This window comes from Erpetoichthys calabaricus, chromosome 2, assembly GCF_900747795.2.
Source record: "Erpetoichthys calabaricus chromosome 2, fErpCal1.3, whole genome shotgun sequence".
In the NCBI taxonomy this organism is placed as follows: domain Eukaryota; kingdom Metazoa; phylum Chordata; class Cladistia; order Polypteriformes; family Polypteridae; genus Erpetoichthys; species Erpetoichthys calabaricus.
The window spans coordinates 95,130,220-95,154,746 of record NC_041395.2 but is presented as its reverse complement, the minus strand read 5'-3'; the positions used below and the strand labels follow the sequence as shown (position 1 = coordinate 95,154,746).

General features: G+C 38.0%; 1 protein-coding gene across 2 annotated transcripts in view; it reads right to left on the bottom strand.

Moving 5' to 3' along the window:
• gbf1 (golgi brefeldin A resistant guanine nucleotide exchange factor 1) overlaps positions 1-24,527 on the bottom strand; it is a 338,792-nt gene that overhangs the window by 126,299 nt on the left and 187,966 nt on the right. For both annotated transcript variants that reach the window (XM_051922800.1, XM_051922799.1), the window contains exons 4-7: positions 23,833-23,964; positions 7,289-7,407; positions 6,369-6,477; positions 214-274 (exon numbers count right to left, since the gene is read on the bottom strand). In XM_051922800.1, the coding sequence (XP_051778760.1) occupies positions 214-274; positions 6,369-6,477; positions 7,289-7,407; positions 23,833-23,964 (421 nt within the window). The remainder of the gene's footprint in view (positions 1-213; positions 275-6,368; positions 6,478-7,288; positions 7,408-23,832; positions 23,965-24,527) is intronic.

Sequence of the window (24,527 nt, the reverse complement as noted above, 5' to 3'; positions counted from 1 at the left end):
TAATTTTTTTTGGTTATTTATTTTTAATTTCTGCCACCATCTTTTTCGAAAGACACCTCAATTGAACAGAAGATTTATGGATTAAATTATTTTTAGAAGCATCTGCTATTCTTTACTAGGGGCTAATCGGAACAGATAATTTAAATCATGAGTATGTGCTTCCATAAACCATAATTTACATTTAAAGAACAGGTTAAAATAGCATTGTTTTACCTTGAGAAAAGCAGTTGTACCATGTCTACCAATGTTTGCTCTCCTGACTTCCTCAATAACTCTGCAGAGAGGAAAAACAAATAACACAGGTGTCACAGCACAAGTTATTATCAAGAGAGGTATTTGGTGGTGGACCTCTCTCTCAGTTTTGTTTACCAAGGATTAGAGTGAATTTATTAAACTGCTTAAAATTAAATGTGGCCTCAGATGTACCTCATCTGAAAGCAAGCAAAGAGATAATATCTTAGAAGTGCCACTACACTAATAAAAACAATCAAAAGAGATACTTTTAAAATTAATATTAAAACCAATTATTTTCTATAAATGCATACTAAATGGATAAAATAAATGTTCTTACTTTTTATAAACAAGTAGTTTAATTAAGAAGCCCAGATTAATGATTTACATACCAACTAAATTCAACAGTAAGGCAGATTAGTTATTTCATTGATGATTACATTTCTTTTATGCTACGTAATCAGTTAATGAACACTACAAGAATATGACATAACAGTTGTAACTAGGACTTATTGTTAAAGGAGCTTTCTTTCTTTGCAGCTATGTCTTGGCATAGAAACTTTCATTTTTTTTTAAAGATATTACATGATTTATCTGTCTGCAAAGGAGCTAAGAGGTGTGGCAAAAAATATCTGTGATAAAATATTATTTTTATTCTGGGCAAGATCTTCTAATCTTTTATTGTGTGTATACACACTAGACCTTAGTTCATTAGAAAATTTTGCTACCATATCTTTTGATAGTGTTTATGTTCATGGATTTTAGAACTAAAATTATAAAAACAAAGAATTGTAATTAATTTGTGCCTTAATTGAAAACAGTTTTAGTTGCTTTTAACTTTATATATTTCACAATGAAGGTAATTATAAAAGCTTCACATTCAATATTTAATTAACATTTATTAAATTGTGGGCACCCCTGATTTTAGTTGTAGTCTAACATGTTTGCAAGGGGTTTTGAAATAGAGATCAAAGGTATATATATATATATATAAAAAAAAAAATTGACATCTCCACAAAAGATACTATACTCGTCTTAGTCACTGATACAAAAGTGGAGCGATGATGTTAAGTTTTTTATAGCAAACTGTATCAGGGCAGCATGGTGATGCAGTGATTTGCACTACTGCCTTGTAGGTTAAGGGGACTGCATTTGAATATCACCAAGTTACTGGCTAAGTGGAAAGAATTTTTTTTATCCTAGCCTCAGGATACGATCCACAGATGTGACAGTGACTGGTGACTTTAAACTGGCCTTGTACGAGCAATGATGACTATATGTGTGTGTGTGTGCCTGGCCTGTAATAGACTGGTTCCACGTTACCCTGAATTATATCAAATAGTCTTAACAAATGGAAGAGTGGATGAAAAAAATTGTATTACAGACCTGTCTGCTCGCCCTGTGCAAGAACTCCAAACATAAAAATGACAGCATTATTACTTATATTTCATTTTATAATTATTTGCTCAGTGGTGTGTCTTAAATTGGGGAAAATGTACACACAAAAAAGCAAGTTTTTGGAAGCCAGTAACACAGCCTGATTTTATCAAAGGGGAATGGAACAGAAGTATCAGACACATAACAACTAAGTGTGCTAAATGTGGTGCATAATGTTTATAAAGCAAGAGGGAAAAACTAACTGCTGCTCTTGAATTAATTTTAACCAGAACCAGAAAGATATCCTCATTATCTATAGCTGACAATTTAAACAAATGAATACAATTAGTTTGTGTACATCTACAACTTAAAACTCATTTAATGTTAAAGCATCTAAGGGGGCTATGAGGTTGTTATCCTTTTTGCATAAGACTCACACCTAAACTCTGAAATATCAAATAGGAAATTGTGATGCAGTGGTTTGTGCTACTTTCACACAACTCTAAGGATCAAGATGGACCATGTCCTTATCATGTTTATTTTCTTTTAACACTTCAGTCACATGCCACATCTCATAGACACATGTTTGACACTCACAACGTTTATGGTTATACTGAGTATTATGTAAGAACTGGTTTGGCACAGCAGCACACTATCAGTAATTTATATTAATAGTACATGCTAAAAATGTTTTCATGTAAAATATGAACAATCTGTATAAAATAACCTTTATTAACCGCCTTTATTAACAGGCCTTCTTACGAACTATAAAAAATTATTTATAAACTAAAAAAAATAATTATAAATGTGATGTGACTTATTTGACTTTGTAATTGATATCAACAAGTATAAAATAATAAAATCTACCTCTTTATACTAAAAAGCATCAATACCTAAAGATTTCTTTGTTTCTGGTAAAGAAATACATTCAGCTGCACTGTTGCTTAAAGGTAGTTTCCAATTGCCAAAGTCTGTGTGTGGTAATTTACACCTCCTAAATCTGGAAAGGTTATGTGGATTTATGATTCAAATACATTTATTTTTAGTTTATTGTCAAGCAGATACATGGCATTACCACAAATATTGCACTCTGCTTTAAACTGCTTGCTTTTTTACTCTAAATCGGCTAATTATATATGGCAATTAGATCTGCTATTAGAAGTCAGTGTATTGTAACTTACTTCAATTTCAACTTATTACCAATTTACAGTTTTTATTTATTCCAGAATATTTTATTCCATAAAAAAGTTGCTAAGAAACTATTAAAATGAGGTGGAATCTACATTCTTTTTTAAATACTGTATAAACTACCTAAACATATAATATAAGAATGAATGCAGAAACTGTAATTTTACTTTTTACATTAACAATCTTATTGGCGACAGGAAAATAGACTTCTTTACACTGAGTGAAATGTAGCTTAGCAGTGACAGTGCTGCAAGTGTTACTTGAAGCAGCATCCCCAAATTATAATTTAGTTCATTCTGTTCCAAGGTTAAAAAAAGTCAGTGATTTAGAGAGTATTTTCTCAAGCCAATTAAACAGTAAATATGCCAGCCTTTTGAGTATCTTGGTGTAGTTATTTAAAAAGTGTTGCAGTCTCTCACATTGACCTTTTATAGAATTCCAAAATAAAATGCTTCCTTTATTGTGAAAATCTAAGACTTAGTACCTATAATAATAAATATGACATTTTCCTAATTGTAGGAAATTTAATTTTCATGTGGAGAAGCAGTGTGACCTTAAAGCAAGGGATTTTGTTAACTTACTGCACATGTTTAATCTTAACCAGCACGACAGCCAACTTGTTTATAAGGAAGGACACATGCTGGATTTAGTAATTTCAAAAGGAATAAAAACTGATACGTGACATAGATATTGGTATATCTGACCATTTCTGTATTTTATTTAAGGTAGAAATACTGGTAACTAGAGCAAATGATTAGCAATATGGGGTTTACTAATATACTGTATCAGCAGGCTAAATTTACTGTTTGCCCTAATGCAACCAGCAATGTAACCAGTAAGGTGGAAAATCTGAATATGAAGGTGATAGCTACAGCTAACATATTGACCACTGAAAAAATTGTTAAGAAATCTCTCAGTGTCCGAAGTTAAGAAAAAAATACTGCAGACCTGGGCATTAATGGGGGGAAAACTAACTTAACAGTCCACTATGAAATACTGAAGGCACATATAATTGAATATAACAGTGCAGTCTGTCTTGAGAGGCAGTCCTATTTCTATCATGCCTTTTTTTGAGTAAAACTCTACAAAAGGCAGGTTTTGGTTAGTTTCCATCAGGCTTTAGAAAAAAAACCATAGTACAGAAAATGCATTGTTTAAAGTAGTAAATGATTTTGCAGGTTAATGAAGACACAGTTATCACATCTGTTCTTGTTCTTTTAAGATCTGAGCACAGCATCTGACACAATAGAACAAGGCATTGTTATATATTGCCTTAAACAATGGGTGGTTCTCTTTGACAGTGCCTTAAACTGGTTTCAGTTTTATTTAACAGAAAATTTTTTGCTAGCTGTAGTGACTGTAGTTCGGAGATTACATATGGTGTAAAGCTGTGCGTTGTCTTAAAAGTTCATATCAAACATCAACGATGTTCAATGTCAGTGCTTCAGCAGAAGTGGGAGGGGTAAAGAGACAGAGACATGCTTGTGGATTAAGAAAAATTAGCTGTTCTGCCCATGTACTGCGGGGTTGTGTGTGTGTAAGGTGCGTGGGTATTTTAGCTCATCTCACAGATTGCAGCAACATAACACAGGCATTTAGTAATGTTATTATGAAGATTCAAAGGTGATTTCTTCCAAGACCATTTAAAATTGATACATATCACTATGCCGTATTGGCACAAAACTGTAAAATTGGTAAAGACACATCATAAAATGTTTTTGAATAAATATCTTAACTATCTAGCAACAGGAAAGCAGAAGCTGTTTTCTTTGTTTTGGGGGTAACCTGAAGTTACTACTATTAGCTACTATACTATTAACTACTATTACACAACATTCTCAGCTGTTCTCTTTCTACCATCTTCTGAACAAAAAGAGTGTCTACATGTGTTATTGAAAAAGGTCATACTTTATTTTGCTTGATTTTATATATATATATATATATATATATATATATATATATATATATATAGCGCAGCCAAAATTTTGCTATTTCATATCATGTGTTTAAGCAACATGTCACAAAAAGTGCATTAAGCCAAGTTTTGACTGGCATTATGAGCTTGAAATGTGCATGCAAGGAGGACAATGTCTTTAAAAAAAAAAAAAAAAAAGGAAATCTAAGGCACTGCTTTAATATAATCAGTTTATTTCAGATTTATTATCTTATGTACACAGCACAACTACATTCCTATTGTAGTGACCCTCCATGTGGGTATAGGAAAAAGGAGGACAATGTGGATTGTACAAATAACAAAAATATAGAAGTATTTATTCTAATTTAAGGTAACAATAATGATAAAAAGGAATAGTGTCTTTAAGTGATGTTACAATAAGAAAATAAATAAGCTGTAACTATTTACATCTTTGCCATTTCTCCATATGGCCAAGGAGAATGCCCTGACTGCTGCTCTGGTGTTTCATTTTGCCCCAAGGCACACCATCTCACTATAGGACTTCTGTGCTTTTGCTCCCTTTAGTCTCAAACATTAATTCTTGACCCTTCCAACTCCTGCAATCTGCTCAAGCTACTACCATCTTTAACCTTTTCATCTCTTTGCATAGAGGGCTGCACTGGGCTATCTTCTGTGAACGTCATTGGTTGCAGTAAACCAGGGGAGCTCAGCCCTCAGTGTCTTTCAGCGGTTTTAATTTGCATAGGCTGAAGTCCTCTGCCTGCTGACCTTCATATTGTCCATGGCCAAAAATAAATGCTGACTCAGTAACTTAAGCTTATACATTTACCACTTCACAGCTGAGATACTACATTGTTTGCCTGCAAGCAGTGCTTGAAGTGGAACCAAATTACTGGCAGTCCTCTGTTTAGTTAATGCCTTGTTCCTCCTCTCAATTTGTTATTACTTTTATATGATGGGGCAGGGGCCTTTCTTTGGAGTTTATATGATTTCAAAGGAAGGGTGGGATCCTCCAGCACTGATCAGACAGCCTTCCCTCTGCTACAGCACACTCTTGTTAAACTAACTAAGAACGGAAATTTCACATGCCTCCTGCTACTAATGAGGTCCTGACAGCTACTGGTTAGAGCTACTGTCTCAAGGATCCAATAATCTGGGTTCAAATCCAGCATTTAGACCCTGTTTCTATGGAGTCTTCCTGTGTTGGCATAGACTTTTATCTGCAAATTCCATAGGTCTTCCCACATCCCTAAACATATGAATGTTACATTAATTGTCAATTCTAAATTAACTCTGCACAGGAGTACGTGTTTGCTTGATTAGGCTCTGTGACGGTTTAGTGCCCTGTATGATGCAGCTGATATTGGTTATGGAATGTTATGATAAATATTATGAAATATTGAAGATTAATGCTATAAGATCATGAGAAAAGACAACTTCCTCTCGGGGATTAATGCAGTGTACCAATACCAAATAAAGCATTCTAACAGTTATTTTAACTAAAAGGGAACTTAAACCATTCATTAGATGTATTACAAATGTGAAGTAGATAAGTGTTAGAAGAAGTAAATCAACATACATTTAAACCAAAGTATAATGAAATATAAGCTAAACACAGAAAAAATATTTTTCCAAAAATATATAGATTTCAGCTTACCACTTAACCTCATTTCAAAACATATGCGGAAGCAAGACTGCATGATGTCACAAACAGACTCATTAGTGAGGTGGGCTCCAACAGGGGTCAGTAATAGAGTCCTGAGTACCTGAGGTTCAAAGAAACACAAGCATAGCTGAGGACAGCAAATGACACAATACACATTTATAATAAAAATACCATGTTAAGATCAAAATTTAGAAAAAAAAGTGAATTATTATGAATAAATATATAACTTTGAGGGAAGGCATGCTGGTAAAGTGATTAATACTGCAGTCACATGATCAGAAAAACTGTGTCCAATTCACAGACCAGCCAGATTTATGTGGAGCTTGCTCATTCTCCATATTCATCTAGGTTTCTTGCAGGCACTCCAGGTTCTTTTCACATGCCAAAAATGTTTTTGTTAATTTATAACTCTACAATAACTAATATGAGATTTGTACATGAGTGTGCCCTGCAATGGTCTTACGTCCCATCAAGGCTTGAATCTTACTGAGCATGTGATGTTGACGGAAAGTGTTTTGGCTCACCTCTCACCCAGTAATAGCAAAGAATTTCTGACTGGACAACAACCATTACAGTAAATACAAATTACAGGTTTTTCAAGAGAAAAATATGCAAAAGATGATTTTAATTTCAAGGAAACAGAAATATTGTGAAAGATAAATTGTAAAAGAACAATGTTCATGTTGTTAATGAACAAAGTTACAACTATGCATGTGTAGCATTTCTCACTAGGCAAGGACATTATTTTCATAAATGCTGAAGTTTACACCCCTATTAGCAGAAATTCACAGTATGAAAACACACACACAGTTTTAGGACTACAATAGATCAGACAGTATTAATGAAGATTTTACCAAAGCTAGCATAGATGGTGTTTGACAACAAGGAGTACTTAAACCAAAAAATGATACCTGAAGAATTTTCATCAAAACAACCTCATCACTAGCTGGGTCAGTCCCTACAAAACGGGCATGTGTTACAGCATCAGCCATATTTTCTATTCCTTCTGCTGCACCTTCATGGTTGGAATCTATTGGTAAAGAAAGAAAGATAAAAGTACAATGTAAACTAAACAACATTTTCTACTATTGGACAAAAGTCAAAATGATAAATACAGGGTAAAAGTCTAAGTACTTAAGTTTAAACTAATTACCTTTAAATACATTTAGAAAAAGCCTTTCATTTCACTATCCAGGCACACACTTAGTGATTGGAGTTGCCAGATTTTCACTCTTTAAAACTTGACTGGAGAATCAGTTAGAAAGGACCCTGCTTAATGTTAGCATGGAAAAAATGCAATAATAGTAATCTTACAAAATAAAAACAATCAAAGAAAGTAAGCATTAGGTAGTTGTGACTACAAATTCAAGTAAGAAATTTTTTTTTTTATACACACTGTTCTTTAAATCAACATACTTTTCCATTGCTGTAACAAAAATGCTATTACTCTAAGTATTTAGTTAGCCTACTTAAAAATGAGCATTTTGAAACTAGCTTTAGATCATAGACAGTATAACGTGCTGAACATATTTCTGACCAGCATGCTCCCAACCTCTCTCTCTCTTTGACAACAAAAAGGTGGCCTGACTGGCTGTGAGATACACAAACCAATTAGGCATGTTAATCTAATATGCACTGATCAATTCACTGAATTGATTAATCCAATATGTTAAGAGGGCATATGTTGCTTCTTCCTTTTTTTTTTTTTTTTTTTTTTTTTTAATTATGCCTGTATATCCACATAATAAATGTTTGAATGCTTAAAAAACTTTAAAAGCATCTATTCTAAAGCAATTTATGTTGGCCTGAAATTTAGTCTATGAATCAACTATCTGACATTGATCAACCTGTCCAAATGGGGCTCCATTTGATCATGATACTGTGGCAGTTTAAGAGAAACTTTCAAATCACTCCACTGACATCTCCACAACAGCAGCACTGACTGATCCAAAATGTAACTTGCAAAAAAATACACTGAAGCCTTGTTGTAATTCAAAGTGAGTACGTTATGCTATATTAAATTGTGGTGCCAGACTGCCAGACTGCACAAAATTGTACCATTTCAGAAAACATCAGTAATGTAACAGCACTAGCTTAGAAAACCACCAGGTGGAGCAATGAACACTTGAAATGGTATGTGAAGCACTTGAACTCCTACCAGAAGACACATACATTTATTTCCAAGTCACTGTTTAGCAAAAATCCTTTTTTAAATTATAGAAGTTAAATTAAACAAGTTGTACACTGTCTAGACTGGTATTGTTTACTGTGTGGGTGAATAAGGGTGTTAGTGTAAAGGGGTAAGTATTCTTAGAAATACAATGGAGCTGACTTTTAGCTTCATCCGGCAGGAATAGGCTTTTGCTCAATACAATTTTGTGCAGGACTTGAATGGTTTCAGAACACAGATAGGTCAGTTTGAAGAGAAAAAACACCACTTGTTGAAATACTGCTGAAACTATTCATAATTCTTACTACAGAATCAATAAAGTACACAAAAGGAAAAGAACCAGTGGATACAAGGTAATAAACATCCATGGCCAGGGGCCCAATCTATTAATGTAGTGAAACAGTAAACAGGATTATGGGTTATGAAGTTGCAGTGCATGTAACATTCAGAGAATTGTAGCAAATTGCAAATACTTTTGTGAAAGTTTAAGTTAGTGTGAGTTACTAAAAATATGTTAGTTGCTAATCAATAGGTCTTCTTTTCTTTATATTTGATATAGAGGTTAGCACTGCTATGTTGTATAGCTGCTGATAGTAATTGTTCAGTATCATATATTTATTTATTGATTTAATAATATTTTGAAGATCTCTTTAAATTAAATGCCTTAGGCCAGTTGCTGCAGTTATGATACTGAATGTTCAGTAAACAGAAATGTTAAAGGCACTTTTTCTTTGGAGTGTTAATAATTAACACTCTCTCCCACCACCCCCCTGTATATATTGAGTGTGCAAACAGACAATCATTCAGAGTTTAATATTTCCAAAAAGCTATATCCAATTAAGAGTCTGAGGTAGTGAGCCTATTCTGGCTACACTGGTAGCAAGTCTGGAATTGAATCTAGGCAGTAGTCAGTATATCTCAAACCCCACTCACACATACATCAATACGGGACAATTTATCTTTATAAAGAAAATTAAATAATTTTAAAACACCAGTCTATCTAACTTTTCAGGGGTGCAAAGTGAAAAATTTGACGAATTATGGACACAAGAAATGAATAGATCTGAAATAAGGATTCTAAAAGTGAAAATAAATATTCATAAAATACACAAGGGCAGTAAAAGCAAGAACTAAAACTAATCATTACCTTTAAAAAAATGTTCTGCCTCAAATTTTAAATAACACAGTACCAGTATGTAAAATCATAAAATTTCTGATGCTTCGATACAGGTAATTATAAAAGTCTTAAATTGAGATTTAAGGCAAAATGTGAGTTATGAAAGGAATTGCTAGTGTACAGTGTGTTTCATTTTCAACATTACAGATTTGTCACTTGACTAAAAAATGACTACAAAAAAAGTCTATAAAATCAGATATGTTCACAAAAAAATACAAAGACTGGGCATACATTTAGAAGTTGTCATTCTATGCTTTGGTGTTGGATTTTCATCTATACAATAAATAAGGATTTTTTTTTTGGTCTCATTTCAAAGACTATTATTTGGCCTTTGGAGATTTTGACATGGAAAAAACAATCCAAATTCCCTTTGAACAAGACTGGAAATTGCCAAGCATCCTCACAAATCTGTGATATTTGTGACTTACTGGGGGTGGCACACATCTGTAAATTCCAATGATTTTAGAGTAAAACCTGTCCTGCCACAAAATAACTGAAAAAACATAAGAATGGTGAATTAAAGATTTTCAAAACATTCCATGCATTTACATGCACACACATAACCGGGATTAGGTTAGGAAATTGGTTAAAGAAGAAATGTGGGTTCCTAAAAATCTACATTTACATGTGCAAGAAATCTTCAGGAGCTTTCCTTTCTCAAAACGCTCAGGCATCATTAAACTGCTCAGAAAACAGCAGAACGTCATTGCCAGCTACCATGTATCCAAAAACCACCACAAAGCCTATGATAATTTTCTTGCGTTTCATAAATAAACTAGCTGAAATTAAATACTCGGCATTGCCCAGGAGGAAAATAAAGTTTTTTTTTTTTTTTTTTTTAATTGTTTCAGAAAAATATAATTTAAAAAAACTCACAACTTTAAAAATAAAAATAAATTAACAATCAATGAAGACTCACTAATGTGCTTGGTCTGGCAGTCTTTTATGTATGTTATCATCCACCTGATGCTCAGAACCGGCCAACTCTGTTTAATTTCAAAAGCAACAGGGGTACAGTGATGCTCAAACAAAGAATGCTGGCAGTCACTTCCAGTTCGCCCTCTGGTGGTTGTTCTGAGTGTCAACTGGATGATAACATGCATACAAGACCGTAAGATCCCCCCCCCCCCTCCTACCCAGAAGGAGGTGGGTTAGGGATTGATTTCAAACTACAGAATTTACAGTCGACCAATGAGAAACATGTGTACCAAGTTTCATGAAAATCACTTCAGCCGTTCGGAAGTGATGTTGGAACATACATACTGTACATACACACACACACATTGACTTTTATATTTTTATATATATATATATATATATATATATATATATATATATATATATATATATATTTATTTATTAAGTTCTTCATCTGCTATGTTTTTACATTCTTTTTCTGAGCCCTTGATGACTGCATTCTGCAAACTTGCAGCTGCATAATCGATTGCAAGGTTTCAGCACATCTAAAACTAAATTGATGCTTTAATATTGTTTTCTGTTACTGGATTGCATGCAGCACAAAAAAAGCATGGTAAATTAGCAGCTGTAACTGGTTACTAATTAAGAAAGTGGCTGAACAAAAACCTGCAGCATCGGTGGCATTCAGGATCGGAGTTTGTCACTCATATGTTAAGTAATAAAAACATCTGTTCCAAAAAACAGAATGTGAAGTTATTTTTTTGTAAATTAAAGTAAAAAATGTCTTTTTGTGCTTCTATTCACCCTTATCTCAAATGGGCTGCTTGATTACCATGAAATAACTCAGGTTTAATTTGCTGTTATTATTGAATCCCTCAGTTTATTTATTGATAATTTTGAAAATATTTTTTTTGTTTGTTAAATCTACAGTACAGCAGACAATGAAACACTTAAAGAGTTTGTAACATACCCCATGTTGTTGTAAACAAATTATGCTCATTATTCAGTACAATGTTTTCAGTATCCTATAAGAACTGGAACATTTTTACATGTGCAAAATGAAGCACTACACAATATGTCTCTTCAGCTTACAAACAAATCACGTCTCAAAGTAACAGAAAAAAAAATTAAAATCATGTAATAAGCTTAACAATTTAAAATTCAGATTTAAAGATGATATTGTGATTACCTTACATGAAAAAGCGATGAATGCAATTAAATTCATTCTGAAAATGAAAATGTATCTCTATCCAAGACTGTTATCATATAATAAACACTCTCAGAATGTAGTTATAAAAGGTTGCTAAAAAACTTACGGTCCTTACACTGGTTCTCAAAGTTAGGTTTGGGAGTTAGATATGGTTAAGCCCTAAACTATGGGCCTTACCATGTTTAAATTCAGAAGTCATATATGGCATATGTTAAAAGAGAATAAGGCTGTACAACAGCTGAGCATGACAAGAATGCTGGCAAAATGCATAAGAAACCCTGGGGTAGAGGAAGGTCTTTAATTATTCAGGACATGTTTCAATACATTTATTATTACGGAAATAATGAAGCTAATTCACTCCTGAGAACTTAAATGCATTTAATTAGAAAAAGTCAAATACTGTTGCAAACATCCAATCGCAAAAAAATAGAATGTAATCTGCAGACTGTAATGTGATAATAAATGTGTTCGACAGTGATAAAAATGTAAGAAATGAGGTAGCTTGCTACATTTTCTTTCTTGTTTTTCCAAACAAAAACATACATCATCCTGAAAATATAAACTATATAAAAAAAATCAGCAATGCTTTTTAAATAGATTGTGAACAGTTTTACTAATCCAGTGTTCATTTTGCAAACAGTAGACAGGTAAATAGATTCTCACAGTGCAGCTCCAGCCCTTTGGAAAACAGGTTCTCTCTGGTATGAAAATAATTAGGGAAAGAAGAAAGTATTATTATAACAGACTGCCTATAAGCTTTTAGATACACTTTGCTCACTTTTAATTACATGAGTAAAAAGCAGACCAAGCAGCTGCGTGTACATATTACCAACTGGCCTGACAATGTTTGGCATGGAGCATGTATTAAATTAAAATAAACAGCACTGTTCTTGACAACATCAAAATGTACTTGGAGTGGTCTGATCTCAGTTTGTTCACAAGTGTCTTTACTCCTGGTTTTCAATGCAGTCCAGTGCTATCTGATCTCTTCACATCACTGAAAACACATTTTAGTTGCAATACAACAGCAAACACCCCTCCTCGAACCGACACCGTACCGTGGTGGAGGGGTCTGCGTGTCCCAATGATCCTAGGAGCTCTGTTGTCCGGGGCTTTATGCCCCTGGTAGGGTCAGCCAAGGCAAACTGGTCCTAGGTGAGGGATGAGAAAAAGTGCGGTTCAACAGACCTCCTATGACGAATAAAAAATTTGGACGGCGTTTTCCCTCGCCCGGACGCGGGTCACCGGGGCCCCCCTCTGGAGCCAGGCCTGGAGGTGGGGCTCGATGGCGAGCGCCTGGTGGCCGGGCTTGCACCCATGGGGCTCGGCCGGGCACAGCCCTAAGAGGCAACATGGGTCCCCCTTCCCATGGGCTCACCACCTATGGGAGGGGCCAAGGAGGTCGGGTGCCGTATGAGTTGGGTGGTGGCCGAAGGCAGGGACCTTGGCGGTCCGATCCTCGGCTACAGAACCTGGCTCTTGGGACGTGGAATGTCACCTCTCTGAAAGGGAAGGAGCCTGAGCTTGTGCGCGAGGTTGAGAGGTTCCAGCTAGATATAGTCGGGCTCACCTCGACGCACAGCTTGGACTCTGGAACCAATCTCCTTGAGAGGGGCTGGACTCTGTACCACTCTGGAGTTGCCCCCGGTGAGAGGCGCCGAGCGGATGTGGGCATACTTATTGCCCCCCCGACTTGGAGCCTGTACATTGGGGTTTACCCCGGTAGACGAGAGGGTAGCCTCCCTCCGCCTTCGGGTGGGGGGACGGGTCCTAACTGTTGTTTGTGCGTATGCACCAAACAGCAGTTCGGAGTACCCACCCTTTTTGGAGTCCCTGGAGGGGGTGCTAGAGGGCATACCTTCTGGGGACTCCCTCGTACTGCTGGGAGACTTCAATGCTCACGTGGGCAATGACAGTGAGACCTGGAAGGGCGTGACTGGGAGGAATGGCCCCCTCGATCTGAACCCGAGTGGTGTTTTGTTATTGGACTTCTGTGCTCGTCACAGATTGTCCATAACAAACACCATGTTCAAGCACAGGGGTGTTCATATGTGCACTTGGCACCAGGACACCCTAGGCCTCAGTTCGATGATCGACTTTGTGGTCGGGTCGTCGGACTTGCGGCCACATGTCTTGGACACTTGGGTGAAGAGAGGGGCAGAGCTGTCAACTGATCACCACCTGGTGGTGAGTTGGCTTCGATGGTGGGGGAGGATGCCGGTCAGGCCTGGTAGGCCCAAACGTGTTGCGAGGGTCTGCTGGGAACGTCTGGCAGAGCCCCCTATCAGAAGTAGCTTCAACTCCCACCTCCGGCAGAACTTCGACCACATCCCGAGGGAGGTGGGGGACATTGAGTCCGAATGGGCCATGTTCCGTGCCTCTATTGTTGAGGCGGCTGACCGGAGCTGTGGCCGTAAGGTGGTCAGTGCCTGTTGTGGCGGCAATCCCCGAACCCGTTGGTGGACACCGGCGGTGAGGGATGCTGTCAAGCTGAAGAAGGAGTCCTACCAGTCCCTTTTGTCCAGTGGGACTCTGGAGGCAGCTAATAGGTACCAGCAGGCCAAGCGGAATGCAGCTTCGGTGGTTGCTGAGGCAAAAACTCGGGCATGGGAGGAGTTTGGGGAGGCCATGGAGAACGACTTTCGGACGGCTTCGAGGAGATTCTGGTCCACCATCCGGCGTCTCAGGAGGGGGAAGCAGTGCAGTGTCAACACTGTATATGGTGGGGATGGTGCGCTGCTGACCTCGACTCGGGACGTTGTGGGTCGGTGGGGGGAGTACTTCGAAGACCTCCTCAATCCCAATAACATGCTTTCCAATGAGGAAGCAGAGCCTGGGGACTCAGAGGTGGGCTCCCCCATCTCTGGGACTGAGGTCACCAAGGTGGTCAAAAAACTCCTTGGTGGCAGGGCCCCAGGGGTGGATGAGATACGCCCGGAGTTCCTCAAGGCTCTGAATGTTGTAGGGCTGTCTTGGTTGACACGTCTCTACAACATTGCATAGACATCAGGGACAGTGCCTCTGGATTGGCAGACCGGGGTGGTGGTCCCCCTCTTTAAGAAGGGGGACCGGAGGGTGTCTTCCAACTACAGAGGGATCACACTCCTCAGCCTCCCTGGAAAAGTCTATTCGGGGGTTCTGGAGAGGAGGGTCCATCGGATAGTCGAACCTCGGATTCAGGAGGAACAGTGTGGTTTTCGTCCTGGTCGCAGAACAGTGGACCAGCTCTACACCCTTAGCAGAGTCCTGGAGGGTGCATGGGAGTTCGCCCAACCAGTCTACATGTGTTTTGTGGACTTGGAAAAGGCGTTTGACCGTGTCCCTCGGGGAATCCTGTGGAGGGTGCTCCGGGAGTATGGCGTACCGGACCCGCTGATAAGGGCTGTTCGGTCCCTGTACAACCGGTGTCAGAGCTTGGTCCGCATTGCCGGCAGTAAGTCGAACCCGTTTCCAGTGAGAGTTGGACTCCGCCAGGGCTGCCCTTTGTCACAGATTCTGGACAGAATTTCTAGGCGCAGCCAGGGTGTTGAGGGGGTCTGGTTTGGTGGGCTCAGGATTGGGTCACTGCTTTTTGCAGATGATGTTGTCCTGTTTGCTTCATCAGGCCGTGATCTTCAGCTCTCTCTGGATCGGTTCGCAGCCGAGTGTGAAGCGGCTGGGATGAGAATCAGCACCTCCAAATCCGAGACCATGGTCCTCAACCGGAAAAGGGTGGAGTGCCCTCTCAGGGTTGGTAGCGAGATCCTGCCCCAAGTGGAGGAGTTCAAGTATCTCGGGGTCTTGTTCACGAGTGAGGGAAGAATGGAGCGTGAGATCGACAGGCGGATCGGTGCGGCATCCGCAGTAATGCGGGCATTGCATCGGTCTGTCGTGGTGAAAAAGGAGCTGAGCCGTAAGACAAAGCTCTCAATTTACCGGTCGATCTATGTTCCTACCCTCACCTATGGTCATGAGCTATGGGTAGTGACCGAAAGAACGAGATCGCGAATACAAGCGGCTGAAATGAGTTTCCTCCGCAGGGTGTCTGGGCTCTCCCTTAAAGATAGGGTGAGAAGCTCAGTCATCCGGGAGGGGCTCAGAGTAGAGCCGCTGCTCCTCCGCATCGAGAGGAGTCAGATGAGGTGGCTCGGGCATCTGATCAGGATGCCTCCTGGACGCCTCCCTGGTGAGGTGTTCCGGGCACGTCCAACTGGGAGGAGGCCCCGGGGAAGACCCAGGACACGCTGGAGGGACTATGTCTCCCGGCTGACCTGGGAACGCCTCGGGATTCTCCCGGAAGAGCTAGAAGAAGTGACCGGGGAGAGGGAAGTCTGGGCATCTCTGCTCAAGCTGCTGCCCCCGCGACCCGACCTCGGATAAGCGGAAGAGGATGGATGGATGGATGGACAACAGCAAACAATATTAAAACGTCATGAAAAAGACCTCAACTTATTCATGTCATGTCATATGGTCACAGTGTCCAAAAGGCATGCAGTTTTTGCTCAAATATTCTGAAATAAATACTTCCAGAAAATCAAGAATAGTGCACAATAGTGTTGGATTAGTACTAAAATTTTGATTTTGGTAATAATGCCAGCTTTCTATCTTAAGCTCTGATACTGAAATGCACCCAACAATTGCATGCGTCCATGCCTTGCTACACCTTCTTTGTTTTAAAAATTGGCTTTTACAGTATACTACATAACTCTAGTGTACAAACATAAAGCAGAAATGGGATTTGGCTTTTGAATTAAAGATTCAATTAAAGATTAAAGATGAATTTTCAACATTCATTGGTCAAGAGTCTTCCCTTCAGTTCAAACTGACTACATCTGTACACTGCAACTGGCACCAGAGCAAAAGGAAAGTGCAGTGGTTACCCCTGGGGACAAAATAAAGTTCTACCTATCTCTCTATCTATCTAAAACCACCATCAAAATAAGCTTAAGGGGAGAAAAAAAATTATAAATTTATGAATTGTACTGAATTAAACATACATTTGTCCTGTTTTATCTAAATGGATATCAGAAAAATGTTATATCTCATGGTTCAGTTATTTCAGAACATGAAGAGGCTAAAAGTACTAGACAATTCTCCACACTCATGCAGTGCTTGAGTGCATTGACACTACTGTAGAAAATGTGACTTGAAGAGGACTAACAATCAAACTTCCCTCTGTGAATGGTATAATAACCAGCTGTCTATGTACTTCTGTCATATCCATATTACTAAACGAGAATGGTAAACCGGATATGGACACAGGAGACATAGTGTGCAGGTGCCACACAAAGCCCCCCTCCCCAGAGTGAAACGGGAGAGACTACGAACGTGCGCAGGCGCCACACAAAGCGCCCCCGCCCCAGAGCAAAACGGGAGAGACTACGAACCGTCTGACCTGCCGCAAGCAGGATAAAGCGAGGTCAGAAATAAAATACAGAGTAGGAAACAAAGTAAAACGTCATAAAGAGGTTAAAGAACGGGGCTAAACACATGGAGAGCAGGTTACAGATGATGAAAACTGGAATGCAACAGCTTCAAAAAAAACCTAGGCACGACACACATGTACAGCGAGGTACAGAATATAAAGGCGGAAACAACGACAGTTAAACGTCCACACCACACAGCGGAGGCAGACCCGGAAGGTGCAGGCACCTACATCGCGCGTGGGAAAGTACGAAAGGCAAAGGCGCCTACACAGCATGGTGAAACCTGACATAATACGGAAGGCGCAGGCGTTGCCACCATATTGTGAGTGGCACTAATGCGTAGTGAGGGCGCAGGCGTCACCGCCATATTGTGCGTGGCACTACTGAGTAAAGTTAGGAATAACGTGCTGCTTGGTGTGCCACACAAACCCCCCCACAGACTACGGAGTCCATGGAGACTACGAACGACATAACCACACAAACAACAGGAGTCAGCGCCCAACCCCAGTGTAAAACGGGACAGAATATGGAGTCGAGAAAGGTTCACAAATCAAACCCAACATAATACGCCACCCCAGAGTAAAACGGGACAGACTACGGAGTCCAGAAAGGGTCACAAATCAATTGGAGTACGGAAAGCGCAAGATAGTATGCAAACGCACTACACAGCTTGATCCACGCACCTCTAATGACCCGCAAGGAAAAACACGATATAGTACAGAAACCCAACAAATACGGACTCCACAACACATTTGAATCAGATTACAGTGATACAATCACACAAACAACAGGAGTCAGCGCCCCACCCCAGAGTAGAACGGGACAGAATATGGAGTCGAGAAAGGTTCACAAATCAAACCCGACATGATACGCCACCCCAAAGTAAAATGGGACAGACTACGGAGTCCAGAAAGGGTCACAAATCAATTGGAGTACGGAAAGCGCCAGACAGTACGCAACCACACTACACATGCATGATCCACGCACCTCTAATAACCCGCAAGCAAAAACACAATCATTATTAACAATTCAACCACAGAAAACGCTACGTATTAACAGTAAGTGCAATCCATTATCCATATTACTAACGCTAAACAAGGAAGAACTAATGGAGTTGCGCTCACGCCTCCAAAACTTTATGTCCAAAGAATATTGATGTTGATCACATAAATAACCAAGTCATTGCATTACTTCCTGGAGAAGGCCGCCTCTTTCTAAGTACTGACAAAATTGATTCTGAAGACGACACTGAACATCTTAATTTCCCTTTACAATATCTGAACACTATTAACCCAGCCGGATTACCACAACACAATCTTAACCTTAAAATCGGAACAATTGTCATGCTATTAAGAAACCTTAATACTAAACAGGGTTTATGCAACGGTACACGTTTAGTCATCAACACCATGACAAACAATGTTATTGAAGCAAAAATACTTACAGGATCACATACTGACAATACTGTTTTAATTCCTAGAATTGACCTTACAAGTTCTGCCCTTGAATTGCCATTTACACTTGGGCGACGCCAATTTCCCAGTAAACCTGCATTTGCCATGACAATCAACTAATCCCAAGCACAGACCATGGACAAAGTTGGCATATACCTCTCTGAGTGCGTATCTGGACATGGACAACTTTATGTAGCCTTCTCATGAGTTCGGCGTTCATCTGACATTAAAGTTAAAGTTATAAATACTCCAATACCAAGGAAAACTCATTCAAGGAAAACAAACCATCTTTACTACAAATATTGTATATAAAGAGATATTCCAATAAATCTTTGTGATTTACCATACAATGCGTTCTTTACTTCCTATCCACCGTCTGAAACTGCGGAGGCAAAGCAGGCACGGGTTCAAACCAAACGAGCTCAACTGACGGATATACGCCTACAACGCGCGTCTCAAACCGCAGAAGCAGGGCAAGCACGGGTTCAAAACAACGCAAGCTCCTACAATGCGCGTCTGAAACTACGGTTGCCCAGCGGGCACGGGTTCAAAACGCCGGGGGTTAGGCGAGCGAAGCGAGCAGGGGGCGGAGCCCCCTTGTCCTTATACTAAGTCTTTGGCAACTCAAGTAAAGAATGCTCAGTGTCACTGTAAAGTCAGACACACCTTTTTGTTTTTTTAGCAAATAACAAAAAAAAATCAGTGCATAATCAATTTTAATATTTAGGCATTACTACATCATTAAAAAATACCCTCTAAAAGACTCAATCATATGACCATGAACTGAACTAGTCTGCCCTGTAGTGTTAAAAACTAGAGACATATTCTGCTGAGAAAAGATGTGTTCCTAAGCACTACGAAACAACAATTATTCAGTGTGGGGTGGTCACTAAACACCTTAAAGCAACAGCGTTACTCCTAGGCTTTATTTAGTAAAAATGTAAGGTTAACATAGTAGTTGCAAAGGTAACATGTACTGTTCACAACACTTGAATTAAAGTTTGTGGAAAGAAACAAGTTAAGACTGGCCAATTATATAGTGGAGGAGAGCGTAATTCAAATCATAGTGGGCTACATTAGTGTCCGGGATTTATTTAAACCAGTTTATTAATGAGAAACCAATAACTTTGATGAATGAAACATGCTTTTTAATTAGGTATTCTGTTCCTTGTATCATTTATGATTTTTTAGAAGAGTACTCAAATGAACTGGAGAAGATTAGAAACTTGAAGACCTTCTATGTTTTGTACACATGAACAGACAAAACTGTTACTAAATAAGCTTATTAATAGTTTCTCGTTTATTCAAAATCAAAATTAATCCACTTGATATAATAAAATTACAACTAAAAAACATAAAAACTACTGACAAGAAAAAGAAGCCAAAAAGTATAAACTAAACAGACTATTGTGCACTGAAAGTAAAATAAAAGAATATTTCTGATTTTCAATGTGAAGTCACATTACAATTAATCTAAGGTTACTAGATCATTTAAAAACATTACCTGACACTAAGACATTGATGAAAACAAATGTCTGCAGTCACTGAACCCGCTAGGACAAAGACTGCCAAGTAGGGGTGGGCGGTATGACCAAAATTCCATATCACTGTAGTTTTCTAAATTATCCCGGTTTCACGGTATTGGACGGTATTTTTTTCCCCATGCATGAGTGAATGTTAACCACATTTTCCACTGCAATTACTGCAGTAGACTGGCTAAGAATAACCTATTCCACTGTTATGAGAATTGTACATTGTACAAAAAAACATTTTAATGTGCACACAAGTATTAATACATGTTTGCATGGCCCCATAAAGTAATAGTTTTCAAGGGGGTGACACTAATGAAGAGAAGGAATCACATTGCATGGCAGTTGCAGTCAAAATATAGAACCTTTTTATTGAACAAATTTTGCAAAAACTTATATTTTCAACCATCCAAAGAGGCATTTAGACTTAGTAAAATATCCAGAGGTGCTTGTCAAAAGTTGTATTGCACTGAACATGTCTTAGAAAAGTAATAAATAGTAAATATTTTTTGTGAACCAACTACACTTTGTTAATGTTAACCATCTCTGTCCACTGACACGTTAAAGTGACTTTTTCAACAACTTTACCATCAATAAACTGCACAATATTTAAACTAATAAATAATAACAATAAAAATAAATAATAGTATTATTACTGATAGCTGCACTATTACTTCAAGACTTCAAGCCCAGGTGCATTACACAGTATTCACCAAATTAAAATAAAATAAAACAAGTGCAACTTGGTGATGACATCTTTACCAACTGAACCATCATTTAGGCAAACTGCATTAATATGGACCTTGCTTCAAGCTAAGCTATATACATAAATACTGTATAATGCTATTTGTGGTATAGCCCTATGGAAGTGCATTAGGGCCACGGTGAAGAAAAAAAAAATACAGTAACGAGGGAAGAAAAAAAACAAACTACCGGTATATGTCAAGAATAAAGTCGACATGCTGACTTTATTCTCGACATTTCCACTTTAATTTTGACGCTTATGTCAAAATTAAAGTCGACATTTCCACTTTATTTTCATAGTTTACTTCATAATTAAAGTAGAATGTCATAAACTAAACTTCATCCTAAAATCAATGTTTAATTTACTCGATTTTCTCAAACCCCGTCATAAGTTAATGCAGCACATTAAATGCTTTGTGTTGTGTTCCCCGACCCAGTTGTTAATCACTATGCTTCTTAAACTGACTTCCTCCGCACTAAGAGGAGGCAGAAATCACTGCACAGAATCCATTAATTTCATGGTATTCCTGCTCTCTAAAACTTTAGAATGCTAAGATAAATACTTGATATCATTTTCATGATGAAATGCATTTAAGCAGGTATTAAACAAGCACGGTAGTGAGGTGGTAGTGCTGCTCCCTGGCAGTAAGGGGTCCCCAGGTGTATGTTCAGTGTAGAGACCTTTATGGCAGGTGTGACGAGGCTCCAAAAAACTGGATGTATGAATGGGTATCGCACAGGTTTAACTTAAATATTGTGTAAATGTTGGGTTTGTGATCTGGTGGTCGGAGACACAAACACAGAATTCAATGCATGTTCTTCTGAGCGGACTTTCTTTATTGCACGCGTGCTGTCTGCCTGACGTACCAAAACCCCAGTTCCTATCCTTCCTTTTACTTTCTCCACAAAACCAATCACCACACGATAAATGTCTTTGTGAAATTGAAGCTAGTTATAAACTTAGCCCACGGAGTGTTCAGAACTTTAAAAATATCTTCGCTATAAATGTTTTTAATTATGCCATCTATTCAGGGTTGCGCCCATCCCAGCAAACATTGTGTGCAAGGCAGGAGAAAATCCTGAACGAGTCGCCAGCACATCGCAGGGTGAATACGAGCAACACATACACTAGCATGGTCAATACAGCATAACAAAATCCCACATCCTACATGACTTTGAAAGGAAATTGAAGCACGCCGAGTAACCCACCAGAAACAAATGCAAATTCAAAGCAGGGAACACCCAGGACCCCTTTGCTGCGAGGCAGCAGTGTAACCTCCATGATTAATACATGCTTTAATGCATTTCATCATGAAAATGATATCAAGTATTTATCTTAGCATTCTAAATGTTCTGAGAGCAGGAATATCATGAAGTGAATGTATTCTGTGCGGCGATCGCTGCGGGTGCCTCCTCAGTACAAGAGGAAGTCAGTTTAAGAAGCACGTACTCGATTTAACATGGCTCGGGGAACACTTAACACTAAGCATTTAATGTGCTATATAACTTATGACAGGGTTTGAGAAAATCTAGTAAATTAAATATTCATTTTACGATGTTCTACTTTAATGGCAAATTAAGAGAATAAAGTCAACATGTCAACTTTAATCTTGACATAAACGGCGAGAATAAAGTAGAAATGTTGAGAATAAAGTCAAAATGTCGTCACACTATTACACAGTACCCAGGTACATTACACAGTATTGAAAACAAATAAAACAAGTACAACTTGGCTTGCAGTATTATCCAGTATTTACACATTTGAACATAATGGTCCACATCTGACTTTTTAAAACCAAAGCATCTCCAGATAAAGGACGCGACTCCTTTTTTTCGGCAAAAGTTATTCTGTGTCATCATGTTCAACTTTATCGTCTGCTACAGCTTCAGTTTCGGAATGTTCTCTGTCCATTTTCAGAGTGCAATACCTACACTACCACTACCTATTTAGCGGTGTAGCAGTGAAAAAGAGCCCCCGTGCAACACCACTGTGATTAGCGGTGTAGCAGTGAAAAAGGTCCCCACGTGAACAGTTTCCCGCTGCGTGACGTTCCGAACGTCGTTTAGGCAATTTAAACCGGTGTTGCGGTATAACAAAAATCCATATCATAACAAAAATAAAAAATGGTTTTCGGTAAGAACTGGTATACCGCCCAGCACTACTGCCAAGCCTCTGATCTACAGGGTATTATAATTTTGCACACAGATAAAGTATGATTTAAACTGAGAAGAATTACACTGATTGCTATTAAATACATGAAACTAAGTAAACATTAGTAACCAAAACCTTATGTCATTTTTAATAAAATTATTACAAATGTTACCTGATATTAAAAGATTTGCATTTTTGGTTACTAGATTCCACAGACCTACTGTATATTAAATAGCATTTAAAACAACTTTGCTTCTATGTATAATGCAGACAATAAAACACACAGTTCACTTAAATCGATACCAGATTACTAGAATTCAAAGCTTAGCTGTGCTTCAAAATATTTTAGTTAAGAAAATTAAGGTTCCTACATTCTAAAATGGCTGAACTGATATAATCCAAGTTCATATTTGTTTTATTAGCCATTCACCCTCACAATTACTTTTGATAAAGTTATGCTTGCAACCTGCAAACTTTCTTTAACATAGGCATTGCAAGCATTACAATTCCTTGCATAGTTAACAAGTGCAAACTACCTATTTGACTTTTTTTGAATGTAAAGAAGTCAATATTTCCATTATGAAAAAAGTGAAAATAATGGGGGTATCCATGAGTAAACCTTATTTGTGAAATAATCTGTGAAAATTAATCAAGAACACCTATGTGCATCTTTTTTCAGATTGAAATTTATTATACCTATTAGTCCATAGCAGAGAAATTTGTTCACAGACGTAAGTGCAAGTCCCGTAATAGGTCCTGTAGTATCTTCAGATCGTATCACCTCCAAAAAAGGTCTTAGAAAGATATTGGGTTCAATTTCTGAAAGCTCTATAAAAGAAAAAAAATATAAATAAGCAGTTATTCAGCAAAAGAAGAAAAATCAGCCTTAAAATATCCTATTAAAAGAGTATGTTTATTTATAAATGTTTCTTTGCACTTAAAAACATCACTGATAAAATGAAAGGCAAATAATTGTCAAACATTTTAAAAGGAAGTATATAACAGAATTTTACTTTTTGAATAAAACAAAATTTTAAACTCTAAATATGAGCAATTCTTCATTTTTGATACAACAATAAACACACCAGTCTGCATGCAGCTATTTAATTAGTTCTTGTAGAGAGACACTTAACTAATTTCAATAGCAAAGACCAGATAATAATCATAATAATTTTCATATTTCACAAAAGGAGACTTGCTGCTCTACTTTCTCTTAGAACATATCTAGTCACATTAAGAAGTGAAATAAAATAAATTTTAAAAGTCACTAATAAATTTATTTTTACATTACACCCACAAAAAAAAACAGTATTCACTCAAGAATTCACATTCCATGACCTAAAATTATTCAAATATTTATGGGCCTGAGAAATTTCAAAAGGCTCAAATTA